Source organism: Pelophylax lessonae (assembly GCF_965119305.1).
Source record: "Pelophylax lessonae genome assembly, chromosome: 3".
NCBI classification, from domain to species: Eukaryota; Metazoa; Chordata; class Amphibia; order Anura; family Ranidae; genus Pelophylax; species Pelophylax lessonae.
In genome coordinates, this window is record NC_138770.1 from 620347749 (window position 1) to 620364050 (window position 16302).

Consider the following 16302-nt stretch of genomic DNA (forward strand, 5'->3'; position numbering starts at 1 on the left):
ATCCTCAAGAATGTGCATCCTTTAGGCCCATATCCTTATTGAATGGTGATGCAAAAATTTTTGCTAAGATACATGCTGGCTTGCTTTCTAAAGTGATCAAAGATCTGATAGACGTAGACCAGACAGGATTCATACCGGGCAAGGGAACCAATATCAATATAAGATGCCTTTTTCTGAACCTCTCCACCCCCCATGATAATTATAGTACCAGGGTCCTCACCTCTCAAAGGCATTTGATTTGGTAGAGTGGACCTATCTTTGGGAGGTACTCCGCCATCTCGGCTTTGGCCCAAAGTTCATCCAAGGGCTTTGATTACTGTACAGGGCTCCCAGGGTTTGGGCCGCGCTAATAACTGGCTTTCTACTTCATCGTGGCACACATCAGGGCTGCCCCCTATCCCCCAGTCTGTTTGCCCTTGCTCTGGAACCTCTAGCTATTATGATTTGAAGATCATCTGAGGTTAGGGGCCTGCGGGTGGATGATCTGGAGGAGAAATTGTCCCTGTACGCAGACGATGCCCTGTTATACCTAAATGATATGGGCCCATCACTCCTCGCTGCCCTGAAAATTTTTGACGTCTTTGGGACCTTCTCTGGTATCAGAATTAATTGGTCCAAGTCAGTTCTCTTCCCCCTTAAACATAGAAACATAGAAACATAGAATGTGTCGGCAGATAAGAACCATTTGGCCCATCTAGTCTGCCCAATATATCTGAATCCTATGAATAGTCCCTGGCCCTATCTTATATGAAGGATAGCCTTATGCCTATCCCATGAATGCTTAAACTCCTTCACTGTATTTGCAGCTACCACTTCTGTAGGAAGGTTATTCCATGCATCCACTACTCTCTCAGTAAAGTAATACTTCCTCATATTACTTTTAAACCTTTGCCCCTCTAATTTAAAACTGTGTCCTCTTGTGGTAGTTTTTCTTCTTTTAAATATGCTCTCCTCCTTTACCGAGTTGATTCCCTTTATGTAATTAAAAGTTTCTATCATATCCCCTCTGTCTCTTCTTTCTTCCAAGCTATACATGTTAAGGTCCTTTAACCTTTCCTGGTAAGTTTTTTCCTGCAATCCATGTACTAGTTTAGTAGCTCTTCTCTGAACTCTCTCTAGAGTATCAATATCCTTCTGGAGATATGGCCTCCAGTACTGCGCACAATACTCCAAGTGAGGTCTCACCAGTGTTCTGTACAGCGGCATAAGCACTTCTCTCTTTCTACTGCTTATACCTCTCCCTATACATCCAAGCATTCTGCTGGCATTTCGTGCTGCTCTATTACATTGACTTCCCACCTTTAAGTCTTCTGAAATAATTACTCCTAAATCCCTTTCCTCAGATACTGAGGTCAGGACTGTGTCAAATATTCTATATTCTGCCCTTGGGTTTTTACCCCCCAGGTGCATTATCTTGCACTTATCCACATTAAATTTCAGTTGCCAGAGTTCTGACCATTCTTCTAGTTTTCCTAAATCCTTTTCCATTTGGCGTTTCCCTCCAGGAACATCAACCCTGTTACATATCTTTGTGTCATCAGCAAAAAGACAAACCTTACCATCAAGGCCTTTTGCAATATCACTTATGAAGATATTAAACAAAATTGGTCCCAGTACAGATCCCTGAGGTACCCCACTGGTAACATGACCTTATTCTGAATGTTCTCCATTGACTACAACCCTCTGTTGTCTGTCACTCAGCCACTGCCTAATCCACTCAACAATATGGGAGTCCATGCTCAATGACTGCAGTTTATTGATAAGTCTTCTATGTGGGACAGTGTCAAAAGCCTTACTAAAATCTAGATATGCAATGTCTACTGCACCTCCACCGTCTATTATTTTAGTCACCCAGTCAAAAAAATCTATAAGATTTGTTTGACATGATCTCCCTGAAGTAAACCTATGTTGTTTTTCATCTTGCAATCCATGAGATTCCTTGATGAGGAATTGGTAAGGCTGACTTGTCCCTCCCCTCTACGCTGGGTGGAGGAGTTCAGGTACATGGGGGGTTCAAGTGACTAGATTTTTACCCAATTAGTTTGATAGAAATCTTCTTCCCCTATTCTCGGCACTAAAGGTGCAATGCTCCTCCTGGTCTGGTCTCCCACTGAACCTTATAGGGAGAATGAATCTCATTAAAAATGATGATGCTACCTAAATTTAACTACATTTTTCAAAATTGCCCAGTTTGGATCCCCAATTCATTCTTTCGGGACATTGATAAATGTGTGGGTTCCTTCATCTGGAATGGTGCAACTCCCCGACTGGCAAAAACCATGCTCTGGCTCCCTAGTTATCTGGGAGGATTAGCCCTCCTAACCTATATATTTCTGGCCAGCGGTTTTAATATCAGTCCATTGGGGGGGGGTTTGAAGGATCTAAATTAAATGCGGTGACATGCCTGGAGGCAACCTTCCTGGGATCCTTGTCTGACTTATCTAACCTGGTATATAGAGGGCCTATGAGGTGGTACCGGGTCTGACTTGTGCTACATGGTGCATTTTGACAGCCCTTTCGACGTTGTTTTCTGCGCCCGAACCTATGGTCACCAGCTCAACCACTATGGGGTAATCTGTTTCTATCGCATTTCAGCACTGTTCCGGACCCTCAAGTCTGTGCACAGAATGTAATTAAGACCCTTACAGGCATTATGTCCCTGGATGCCTTTATGTCATTCTCCAAGCCCTCTAGTAAGTTTCACCTGCCTGCCTGGATGCAGTTTCACTATTTCCAACTACAACATGCTGCCAGGGCCCAGTTTCACCAGTTTCCTCTCCTACAGGCTGATCCTATAGCAGAAGCTCCTGGCCCCGTGTGACCTTGAAAGCCCTATCATCCTTATATGGCACACTCTTGGGGGTTGACTCCTCTAGGATTGACCATCTATGGGATTTATGAAAAATGGATCTCCCATCCTTAGATAGGGAAAATTGGGAGGACTGTCTGCCCCAGGCTAGTCATCTCTTCTAGGGACAAACTAATTCAGGTGAAATTCTTGCATATGATTTTTTATACCCCTGTGAGACTGCACCAAGTATACCCAGATCGTGATCCCACCAGCCCCCAATGTCAAACACTCCCGGGTTCATATCTTCATATGTTCTGCAATTGTCCCATAATAGTGACCTATTGGTCTAGTGTTTTTTTGCAGAGATTAATGCGGAGATTAATGCTCGCCTGCAGCTTTCCCTCCCTGCCTCCACAGAACTGGCATTGTTAGATATTTACAAATATAGCCAACATTCTCACCACTCCAAGTTACTGATTTCCTATCTATTGTACTAGGCTAAAAAAGAAATCCTATTGAAGTGGTCTTCACCGTCTCCTCCAAGTCTGTCCTTCTGGGAAAATATGGTGGATGCAGTTTTGTCCATGCACAAAATCAATTATATAAATAGGGGTTGCCCCTGGAAATATGATAAGGTTTGGTCTCCATGAACCTTTGATTGAAATAGCTGTTGATAGATCTGTGGATGTGTGGGCTGAGGTGCTCTGGACAGATGGAAGGACTGGGCAATCTCACTTCTGCTCTCCGGTCCTCTCCTCCCCCCATGCTTCCCCTTGTCTACCCCTCTCCCCCTCCTTCCTTTAGTCTTTGGTACAACTTAGCCTTGTTCTCGTACAGGGAATAAAAAATGTTTACTTGTATTTTTTGTATTATCTTTACTGGCTACACCCTTGGTGATGTACTTGTGTTCTCACTTTAGCTGTCCTCTTCTTCCATGTGCTTTTATTTTGTTTGATATGTCAGGCATTGTAACATGTCACTGTATATAATTGTATACGATTTTTCCATTTTCTCAAATAAAGCACACTAAAAAAAATAACATGCCCAGACACTATTAAACGTAACCATTGTTATGCATTCTCTTAAACTAAGCTGTTTTAGTAAGGAACTGGTAGATTAGAGATAATGTACACAGACAGATAAATGGTGGATACAGAAATTAAAAGAATGGTTAAAAATTAATTTTTATTTTGGTTAATGTATTTGTTGAGGCTCCTGGGAAGGGCATAATAAGACTTCAAATAATGCTTCCTATTCCTGACAATAATAACATTATGTGTATAGTATATTTTATACTTCATATAGAAGTTTTCTTGTACTAACTAGACATCCTAATATTGTACTTTATAAAGGGCACTTAACACTTTACATCTGGAATTTCCCATGTAATGCCTCTGCTTTATGAAGGGCACTTATAACCTTACATCTTGCATTTCCCATGTAATGCCTCTGCTTTATGAAGACCACCTACCACCTTATCATTATTGACACAACTGGTTTTTGAAAAGCAGAAGGAGGAAAAACAATTTGACCGTCCAACTTTTTCTTAATGATCACAGGGATGACTTAATGACTCCAGTCATAGGCCACCCTAATTCTCTCACAGGGATCAGTGACCAGACTTTCAGTCTATGGTCCAAAGAATCAATTTGGCAGAAATCCAAACAATGACTGAACCTACGTTGTTTTTCTTGAGAGCGCTTCAGTTGCGGCATTTTCTAAAAGAGTTGAAGAAAAATATCTGCTTTGTTTCCGAAACAATTTCACAAAATCTGGTTTTATTGGACTGATTATATTTTCTCTTCCAGTTACCCAGCTGACCTTGTTACATAAGAAACACAAGGATCTACTTTTTTTCACCTGTAGTTGGCCCCTTTCTGTTGAATTTGATAGGCTGTGGCACTTTTGCCTTTGGCAAGTGTGACGGAACCATCCAGCACACAGCTTGGGTGCTTCCATCAAGAAAAAGCTTTCTCTAGTCTGAAACCAGGAACCAAGTATATGATATTATATTATAGATGAATATTGCCTCCAAGATACTAGACAACATTAGCTTGGATGCAAACAGGAACTCAAACTCTTTATTGCAAATTCACACTTAATATATAGCATGCAAGATCAGATAAGAGTTTGATCACATTATCCTAACAGTACAAACTGTAAACAGGAATATAGTTAGAAACAGCCAACGTACACATAATGCTCCACATCTAGCAGCTAGCTGCCAGTGATCTAACTAACATGAACTAATTAACAACTAATCACTTAAACAAACCTAGGTGGCCAGACCATTCAGCACTCAGACCACAACCCCGGAAACACAGCATACATTACACATGATCATAAGCATAAACACATAACATCCCACAATGGTTCAATAAACAGGTAAAGTAATCACAATATTAATCACATCTCACAAGAGATGATCAACCAGACAGAAATAATAGGTGACTTAATGAACAATGGGAATTCACACCTAGGAAGCACACAGTGAAAAAGACATACTTAACAATAATCACATACCAAACAGTGATCTTCAGACTATCCGGCAACAGTCTATGAGACAAACTCATACAATGTTTCAGCAATGTAAAAAAGGTGGAGTTAATTTATCTTCATAGCTTTCTTGAGGGATACTGTTGAAAAATATTTCTGTTCCAAGTGAAGGAGCCTCTCCAACCCAGTCTGCTGCACAAGGGCCACCATATTTCCTCTGACCATTATCCTGTACAAGAATAATATTACACCTTTCCATCCACTCCAGAAGGGATGCTTTATTGTTCTTATTCAGAGAATAATCCAAGTCTCACTCTCAGCGTTCATCACCTTGTTGTCCATCTGCTCTCTCCATGGACCATAATCAATGGGTAGGAGGCTTGCCCTTAGTCCCCTCCAAAAGTCTCTGTCCCAGTTGGGCCTGCCACATTTCTCCCCAATCAAAATTAGACTAGCCAGGTCCCAGACCTCCACCTTTTCTGGACATGCGTTAGTCAGGCAGAGTAAACCCACATAGTCAGTCCACATGATCTAGATTCTTAACCGCAGGTAATAGTTGTCATCCGGAGGTGTGGGACAGAGGTCATGGATTCTCTGTCCAGCTGCCAGCACTTCAGCTCAGTGGTCTTTAACGTACTGGGTCTTAGTCTGCTGCTGAGGAGAGGGGTTGACTGCTCTGGCTCCCTGAAGCTGTGGAGACACTGTAGGTGATAGACAGAGGCCATCGGCACTCTGCTCTGTTGCCAGCCCCTTAGCTGGGAGTAGGAGCTTCACTACATCAGCTTGTGACTGGGGAGAGATACCACCTGCCCTGGCTACCTGAAACTCCAGGGTTGTTGCTGGTGCTGGGTAGAAGTTGGTTGGATTCTGCCCTGATGCCAACGCCTTTGCTGGGAACCCAACCTCATCTGTTGGGGAGGGAGGCCGGCTTCCTCCACTTCCAGACTGTGGATCTGCCACTGGGGAGGGAGGACGATCAGCTCCTCTCCCTGGTCTTTGGCCTGATGCTGGGTAGTTAGGACAGCTTTCTCACTTCCCTGGTCCTTCAACTGCTGCTGGGGGGATGAGCTGGCTGCTCTATCTCCCATACTTTCATCCAACTGCTGGGAAGACATTTCTCTGCTACTGTCTCCCAGGTGCACCTCCTCTCCTGAACTGTGGATCTGCCACTGGGGAAGAAGAACTGGTGTGGGGAAGAGGTCTGTAGCACTCTGCCCTCATGCCAGCATTTCTCCTGGAGAGGTTTGTTGCAACTCCACAGATGCTGCTGGCATGAAATCCAATGTCCCTGTAAGTGCTCTGAGAGAAAGGCTGGCTGCCTCTTCTCTTAGAAAGGCTGAAGCTGCTGTTGGTGCTGATGCAGAGCCCAGTGATGTTCTGCCTAATGCCAGCTCATCTGCTGGGAATCAAAATGAAAATCCGGTGGCCTTGCACAAATCCTCCAGGGCCAGAGATTGTTGCAGGCAGAGGTCAGCAGCACTTTGCCTTGATGCCAGCTCTTCTGCTGGAGGTTCACTGGGTTGTTCCTCCTCAGCAGAAAAGTCTATTAAATGTCCAGTCTCTGGAGCTGGTGGCTGGGGATTGCGGTTCACTATATCCTCTTCTAGGTCCTTGACCTGCCTCTGGGGAGATGAGCAAGCTGCTCTATCACTCATACCCTCATCCAGCTGCTAGACAGACGCATCCCTCCATCCAAGCTTGTCCTTTGCAGAAAGAGGTTTGTCCAGGTTAGTTAACATTTGCTGCATCTGCCATAAGAGCTTCGCTTCCATAGCTAGAGGTGGGCAAAGCACACTGTTACTCTGCCCCCTTGCCGACACTTCAGCCGGACTTTCAGAGCTGTTGACTGGTATTTCCCGATAGTCCCATGCAAAAGGAGTCATGTCTTGCTACTGAGCAGTCTAGTAGCCATCTGTAGGCGATCTCCAGCTACCATTCCTGAACAGCTAGAAACTGAAACTCCAAATGTTCCTGTGCCCAGCGCACTTCTGAAATGTTCAGCATCTGTTCTCTGTAATCCATGATTTCCACCAACTGCCACTCCAGAGTCAGGGGTCCTATGATAGCCTGTCTTTCACTGTCCAAGGGCACACTTGGGCTACCTGCCACCGGAGGGCTCTGTAGCTCTCGCCCAGCCGCATTGCTGCCCGGACCAGCCTGCTTAACTTAGCCCACTCCTCATGCGGTTGTTCCCCCAATACCAGCACCTGCACTTCATGCTGCAACCAGTACCTTTCTTGGATGGAGGGGGAGAATTTTTCCCTGGCAGCGCTGCTCTAAGTCCAGCTCTTCCTTCCAGTGTTGCCAGAGGACAGACTCATACCATCCCAGCAGGACCTGCATTGGCAATATTTCTCTGTGCTGCAGGTGCATCTCTTGCAATATCCTTATAAATTCCTCTTCCATGGTGGCTGGTATCTGTACCTCTCTCCTCTTCTGAAAACCAGACCTCAGATCCCGTAGTGGTTTGGATGTCCCATACTGCAGGAAGCATCCCACTGTTTGCCGCAAAATGTGACGGAACTGTCCAGCACCCAGCATGGGTGCTTCCATCAAAATATAGCTTTCTACAGTCTGGAACCAGGTATTATAGCTGAAAATTACATCCAAGATACTAGACAACAATAGCTTGGAGGCAGTCTACAACAGTCCACGAGACAAACTCATACAATGTTCCAGCAGTCTAAAAAGCTGGAATGAATTTATCTTCATAGATTTCTTGAGGGATATTGTTGATAAATATTTCTGTCCCAAGTGAAGGAGCCTCTCCAACCCAGTCTGCACGAGGGCCACCATATTTCCTCTGACCATTAACCTGTACAAGATTAATATTACACCTAAAGGGATGCTTTATTGACCTTATTCAGAAAATTAATCCAAGCCTCTCTCTCAGCATTCATCACCTTGTTGTCCATCATTGGAGAATGATCTGCTCTCTCCATGTGCCATAATCAGTGGGTAGGAGGCTTGCCCCTAATCCCCTCCAAAAGCCTCTGTCCCAGTTGGGTCTGTCACAGTAATGCTTACGTAGTTAATAGCTGCCTTTAGGTGACTTTAACCTGAAGATCTTGGAATACGTTCCTGCTCAGCCCTATTCTTCTCTCCTCTTCCATTCCTCCTTTACCTGTTCACTAGCCCCTCTCACCTCCTTTTTTTTGTCTCTGCTAGGCATCCCTCAGTTTAGCAATGGTCTAAGGCATTTGGGGCTCAGTTATGTGTTAGATGAACCCACATCTGAAATTTTGTCTGGCTGGAGATGACACCCATGCTTATATCCAAATCCACTGTCTAAGCCTATGTTTGAAACAGTATATATGGCTAGCATCCTTTCTTTGATGCCTTGTTGAGGTACTTTTGCTAATTTCCTGTCTGTTCTTATCTGCTCTGTTGAAAAAAAAAATATGGTTTACAGAGCCCAACAGCTCAAGCTTTAAAAAAAAAAGCCTAATAGGTATTTTATAGAAATCAGTTTTAGCTTTGCTTATACTGTCATTTGGAGGAGAGTTGCAGTCCCTTGTCACATGATTCTGTGCTGGGCAACCTCCCTCTCATACACCAGTAATGTGTGTACTAGATGAGACAGCAGTGGCCTCAAAGGGGGACATTGCTAAAATGGAAAAACACTTTATCATTTTCACAAGATCAGATTTAAGGTCTTTAAACATGAGGTCACCGGGAAATCTATGGATTTAGCTAGCATCATAAGAAGGTATAAAAATAAATGCAAGGATCAAATACAGAGATGTGCAGCATATAGGTGGCAGGGTAAAGTCAAAAGAAGATTGTTTTACATTGATCTGAGTTATATGTATTCCAAATTCAACCAAATTTAGCAGGATGCTCACAGACCTCCTGGTGAGTAGCGCAATAACTGCAAAATGCAATAAGCCATCAGAATTCAGTCTAGCTAAAATCAGACCAGGACTAGATGGATTTTGATCTGATCATTATGAGTACTTCACTTTGCAACTTACTGTTTGCATTGTTTTTCTGAATATGTCTGTATGTCTTGGAGGCAAGAACACCAGTCTATAGTAAATGTTCATAAATCTTATAAGATGGTGTTCCTGGAACACTCCTGCCAAATCTCCAGCAGCAGGATGGCTACTACACATCAGCTATATCTTTATAAGAACTTGAATCCTTGGGTAACTTGATGGAATCCCCCCTATGCATTCAGTGCTTGATTTTATGACTAAGATGTACCTTTAACAGCTGCTTGTCTTCACTGACATGACTCTGAGATGAGGAAGTATAGGTGAATAAGGGCACCACACTAAGGGATCTAGAGTCCAAAAGTATTTGGAGTACAATAACAAGCCAACATGGTTCAGAGGCAAGACTGTACTACCTTCATCAAGGCTTAGGAATGCTGTGTAAGATGAATGGACGAGACTCAAACTGATTAACCTTTTCCAAAAGACAGATATCTGTAGACCACTGCTGGAAAATTACATTGATTGATTAAAGTTTAGAGGACTATCAATTCATATTATGCAGCATTCTTAGCCCTAATGAAAGGGGTACAGCCTGAAATAAATACTTTCAGAAGTAGATCTTTTGGTGGATAACGCTCTTATTCACCCATAACCTAGGCTAATGGGCCATACACACTATAAGATTTTCTGAAGACTTTTTCCTTTAGATTTACCAAAACCATATAATATGAGGTCAAACCTAAACACTTTCAATTTGTATGCAATCTGGCAGGCCCTTGCACTAAATAGAAAAGGTAAATCTGAAGGAAAAAGTCTTCAGAAAATCTTATAGTGTGTATGGCCCTTAAGCCTTACTACAAACTAGAGCTAGTGCACTCCTCCAGCTAAAGACTTTACTCCTCAGCCCTGCATTTGAGCAATTACAAATCCAGAGCCGACCATCCAAAACTCCCTAGGATTCAAAGATAGGCACATATTGAAGTTTGTTAGTCAGAGTTCCATCCTTGGAAAAATTGGTTGACCTTGTTTGATATTGTCTCTTTTTAACCTAAAAAAAATATGCAGATCGTTGTTCCTTTTTCCATTAATGACCATCAATGGATGGACTTTGAAGCTGCTACACCTTTTGGATCTTTCATTTGAATATTTTACAGGTACACCATGGTGACAGAGACTTTCAAATGTCTTTAATGAGCGAATTTTTAAACTTATACAAGGAACCATCACCAATTCTTACTGCAAGAGACATCCTGCAAGGGAATGAAAAGGCGACCCACATCTATAACAATGTGATAACCAACGTTCCAAAGAAAAAACCTTATAATGACCCTCATAAACAGACATATAATGGAGATCTTTTAGATAAACATGCTGCAAGTTTTACAAGTGTCAAGAAGCCCTTCAAGCCGAGATTACTGAAAAAATCCACAAGTTCTTTTCTTTCAAAATGTCGGTATTACAGGGCCCCTGCAAAGAGTAATAAGAAGTCCCCTCAGACTGATAAAGGTCGCGTGTCCAATTTCACAGAAGTGTACAGGTGATGTATAAAAAGGAGTAATATTATAAAGAAATGATGTATAGTGTGATAACAGGTTAAGCAGATACAAAAATAAATAAATAATTAGGGATAAGATATTAGTGCAGGTTCACACTAATACGACTTGGCAGGCGACTTGGTCAGCCTGGCAAGTCGTGCACCGTCGCGGTCATTGAGTAGTACAGGACCGGTTCTAATAGGAGTGACACAAGTCGCTCCGACTTAGAAAAAGGGTCCTGTACTACTTCGGGGCGACCTGGAGGCGACTTGCATTGACATTCATTTTATGAAGTCCGTGCAAGTCGCGCCGAAGTCGCGCTGCACGCGACTTCACAGGTCTCCCCCTAAGTCGGAGCGACCTAGTGTGAACCGGCACTTAGGGGCTGATATTTATTTTAGAACACAGTATTTCATACTCACACTACAAATGAAATGTTTGTGAGTCCAGGCCCAGGGGAATGCCACATCATTGTACAGAGATTTATAAAGACTGTTCGCATTCTCTATCTGTGTTGTAATGTACTAGATTGTACGTCCTAATATATTTTCCACACTTTCCTTTTCATACCCTTGAACAGGAACTAATCCAAGAGGCCTCTGCAGATATTCAGATAGCAGTACAAAGATATTATTTAAAACTTCCTCCTCTGCTTTTGCTACCAGTCCTTGGTGCTGCTGTTTTGCTTGCACATTTTTGGTTCACGCAAAAAAACAAAAAGCTTTCTGGCCCAGACCAGCTCACAAGCAATTTAACTCTCGTTCAGAGGCAGTTGTTCTGGTACTTTTGGCCTGATGTGTGTGATAGTTGTAGTAGTACAGATTTTATATGGAACTGACAAAAGTAAGGTTTCACAAGCCATTATTCAGCATCCAAAACAGTACTCATCGGCTAGGATCCCCTCTGCACAGATTATCTTTTAAAATTACTTACTTAGCTGACAACATGACTACTTGTAAAGCTTATATGAGATGAGTATCACTTTTGATGATAGGGAACAAATATGTTTCTGATAACCACATAGGCAAAAGATGCCCCTTTGCCATTTGCAACTGTAAGCATAGGCCTACTGTGTCTAATGGTGAATCTGCCAAGACCAGGTGTAGGTGTTTATTTTATTGTATATAACCTAGAAATAGCCCTTAACATTGGAGGGGTTAATAGGCACTAAATTTTTAGGCAATTAAAATAAGTTTTTCTATAACTACATAATAACAGTTTTAACCTTCCCATCAGGTACCAATAACATTTTTCCCAGCCTACGTGCTATTGTCAGTACAGTGGTATTTTATAAGTGCTTGGCATGGTAGGCAGTCATATATTTTAGGATTGTTCTTAGTTCAGGTCTATCGATTAGCTGAAGGCAAGGTTTCAACAGGTATTGTTGACCTGCATTGAGGTCATCACTGCGAGAAGACTTCTTTTATTTTTTTGGTGTTAAAGCATAATCTGTTTGCTGTGAGGGACTCATTTATACTTAATTTCCCTACATTCTAGCTCATATTTATCTGCTGGAGGTTAATACGTTTTAAAAATATAACACGCAGCATATTTGTACGTAAAATTGTATCTAAAGCCAAAACAAAGAAAAAAGTTGTAAAAAAAGAAAAAAGCTGTAACTGCTTAAACACCTCTGCTATTGCTATGGTTTTCCTAAACCCGTGTCACTATTACTTTTACTCAAATTCAATATATTGGATTGCGGAAAAACTTATAAGTAAGGTAAATAAAATAAAAATGAACAGCTATTGGCTTAAAGTGTGTCTGAAGACCATTCTTTTTTATGTTTTGGATAGGGTGGTAAGAGATTAGAACCAATATCAATGGTGCTTTCCATATTTCTGTCAACGCAGGTTTTATTTATTTTTTATATAACAAGCCATGTAAGATAATACAGTAAACCCCCCTCCATTGCGGGGGTTATGTTCCCGACCCAGCCGCGAAAAGTGAAAATCCGCGAAATAGAAAAACCCTATTAAAATGCATTGTAGGCATGTTTTTTTTACTGTCACTGTACGTGTAAAAGCATTTTAAGGTCTTTAAACACACTTTTAAAACAATAGAAACTAATTTAAACACATAAAAGATACTGAGAGACATAGCAAGAGCTATGGAAAACACAAAAATATTTCATTTTTAATGATTTATATAGTAAAATAGCATTACAAAAAAAAACGCCATATACCAGGACCGCAAAAACTGAACCGTGATGGAGCGGGGGTTTACTGTATATAATAGATTATGTATATGTATACAGTTATGTATAATTACAGAATATATGTGCGTGTGCAAATCTAATGAATGGCAGTTTGTTGGTTCTGTTGTCATAATGTTTATAGTTAATGCAAAAAAGAAATATTGTTTGACTACTTTGTGTCAATTATTTAGGTCCCTGCAAGACAGTTATGAGTCTCTGGAAAATGTAAGTCCTGTGCCTAAAACACTATTTTTTCCATCCTAACTTGGATGGGTGGGCGGGTAGATCATGGATGAGCAGGTGTACAGAATAGTTTTGGAAGTAGATGGATGGAGTGATATGGGGGTTGGTTAACTCAGGGGTGGCGACCTTTTTTAAAGTGAGCCCACGTCAGTCAAAACTGTATTTAAAGGCACAGCAGCCCACTTTTATTCAAAAGAAAAACAAATGTCACAAACTGGTTGCCCACGCTGGGGTTCTTCTTCAGCAACCATATGTAATGAAAACATTTTAGCCCACCTGGCTACACTTCAGCAGCACCTCTGCTATTAAAACTGGTCTCCCAGAGGTAGGTCACCCCTCCTGGCTGGAGCATGCTGCTGTCATCACATGGAGACTGTATCTCCAAATGGCAGCAACTGTTCTGAGCTACTCTCAGACCTGGCTTAAAAACCACCCTGCGATTCTGTGCACTCACACAGGTTGCAGGACACCAGCAAAGTCTGAACACAGGATTAAAGGTTCTGTCCCACCCAAAACACCTTGGAACCTTCAAATACCAGGCCCGGATCTATAGTTAGTCAGTTTGAAACTAGAAAAAGAGAAAAAAAATAAACAATTTCATATACATAATCCTATACCCACAGTTGATCCAGAGGAAGGTAAAGAAAAAAAACCCAGCAAAGCATGATCCAAATTGCTCCAGCAGGGGAAAATAATCCAGGCCTTTTTTAAACCAATCTACCGAGCTGGCCAGAACCAGCTCTTGAGGCAGTCTATTCCAAATTTTCACAGCTCTTACTGTGAAGAAACCTTTCTGTATTTGGAGATTAAATCTCTTTTTAGAAACATAGAAACATAGAATGTGTCGGCAGATAAGAACCATTTGGCCCATCTAGTCTGCCCAATATATCTGAATCCTATGAATAGTCCCTGGCCCTATCTTATATGAAGGATAGCCTTATGCCTATCCCATGCATGCTTAAACTCCTTCACTGTATTTGCAGCTACCACTTCTGCAGGAAGGTTATTCCATGCATCCACTACTCTCTCAGTAAAGTAATACTTCCTCATATTACTTTTAAACTTTTTTACTTTTTCTCTATATGTAAAGAGTGCCCCTTTGATCTCTGTGATAACCTTAAAGTGAATAACTCAACACCAAGTTCAGTTTATGAACGACTTATGTATTTATACATTTTGATCATATCCCCCCTTAATCTCCTCCTCAGAAGAGAGAATAAATTCAGTTACTCTAATCTTTCCTCATAGCTGAACTCCTCCATGCCTGTTATTAGTTTGGTTGCCCTTTCTCTGCACTTTTTGCAGTCCCCCAATATCCTTTATTAGAACTGGTGCCCAAAACTGATCTACATATTCCAGATGAAGTCTTACTAATGATTTGTGCAGAGGTACAATGATATCTCTCTCTCTGGAGTCCATACCTCTCTTAATACAAGAAAGGACTTTGCTTGCTTTGGAAACCGCAGCTTGGCATTGCATGCTATTATTAAGCTTATGATCTACCAAAACACCTAGATCCTTCTCCACAATTGCTTCCCCCAGTTGTACTCCCCCTAGTATGTATGATGCATGCACATTCTTAGCCCCCAGGTGCATAACTTTACATTTATCTGCATACATCTGCCTCATAATTTCCCAAATAAAAAGTGCATTGAGGTCGGCTTGTAAGTTGGAGTCATCCTGTAAGGACGTTATTCCACTGCATAGCTTGGTGTCATCTGCAAAGACTGAAATGGTACTTTTACTCCCGAGCCCTATATCATTTGTAAAATATATAAAAAAGTAAGGGTCCCAGCACTGAACCTTGGGGTACACCACTAATTACCTTAGAACATTCAGAGTAAGAATCATTAATCACTACTCTCTAAATTCGGTCTTTGAGCCAGTTTTCTATTCAATTACAAACTGATCTTTCCAAGCCTGTAAACTTTACTTTGCACATTAGCCGTGTGTGGGGAACTGTGTCAAATGCTTTTGCAAAATCCAAGTATATTACGTCCACAGCCACTCCTTTGTCTAAGGTTTTATTTACTTCCTCATAAAAATAAATCAGATTTGTTTGACAACTTCAGTCTTGACGCTTTGTGAAGCTGTTACTTGAAATATTTTTTTGCAGGAAGAACATATCTTTGTGGTCTTTTATTAATATATTTTATTATATTATCTTCCTGACTATAGAAGTTAAACTAACAGGTCTATAGTTACTTGGTAAGGACTTTTAATATAGGCACCACATTGGCTTTACGCCAATCCAGTGGTACTATTCCAGTCATTAAAGTGTCCCTAAAAAGCAATGGCTTTGAAAAGACAGAGCTAAATTATTTTAGGATCTGTGGGTGTATGCCATCTGCTCCAGGTGCTTTATCCAATTTATTCTGTCTAAATTTTTCTGGACCATATCAGTTTTGAGCCATTGTGGATCATTTCGGGCTTTGTCAATACCATCCCAATTATAGACATGAGCTTCCCTATGCTCCCTTGTATACACAGAGCTGAAGAAAGTTTTTAATAAATGTGCCTTCTCTTTGTCCCCAGTCACCTACTGTAGATTATTTTGTAAAGGGCCTACATGCTCAGACCTGACCTTTTTACTATTAATATATTTTTTTTTCCAAAAAATTACTATTAATATATTTGAATAATTTTTTGGGGTTTGCCCTACAATCTTTTGCAATCTGTCGTTTGTTTGAATTTTTGTGTCCTTGATTTCCTTTTTACATATTCTGTTATATTCCTTGTAACATTTAAACGATGATAGTGTTTCTTTATTTTTTAAAAGTCCTTTTCTTATTATTTATAGTTTATTTTAACTTTGGCAGTAAGTCACATAGGTTTTATTTTTAATCTTTTAATTGCCATATTGCCCATGGGAATAAATATACTTTGCAGTGAGTACAGTCTTTTTGAAGAATTCCCATTTCTGTTCTGTGTTCATCGATGCCCATATTCCCTCCCAGTCAATGTCTTGGAGAGCAGCCCTCATCCTTGGAAAATTTTCTTTCTTAAGGTTAGGTGTTTTTATATTTCCAGTCTGAGCTTGTTGCTTAAAGCTTACATTAAATGAAATTATGGTATGGTCACTGCCACCCAGATGTTTTTTTT

The 16302-nt window shown here is 41.2% G+C and overlaps 1 protein-coding gene across 1 annotated transcript in view; it reads left to right on the forward strand.

The window, feature by feature from the left end:
• The window catches only part of LOC309549463 (spermatogenesis-associated protein 7 homolog), a gene marked incomplete at its 5' end in the record, with an annotated part of 344986 nt that overhangs the window by 237368 nt on the left and 91316 nt on the right, over positions 1 to 16302 (forward strand). The window contains 2 exons of the mRNA XM_082249761.1: positions 10380 to 10762; positions 13149 to 13182. Coding sequence (XP_082105887.1) covers positions 10380 to 10762; positions 13149 to 13182 — 417 coding nt within the window. The remainder of the gene's footprint in view (positions 1 to 10379; positions 10763 to 13148; positions 13183 to 16302) is intronic.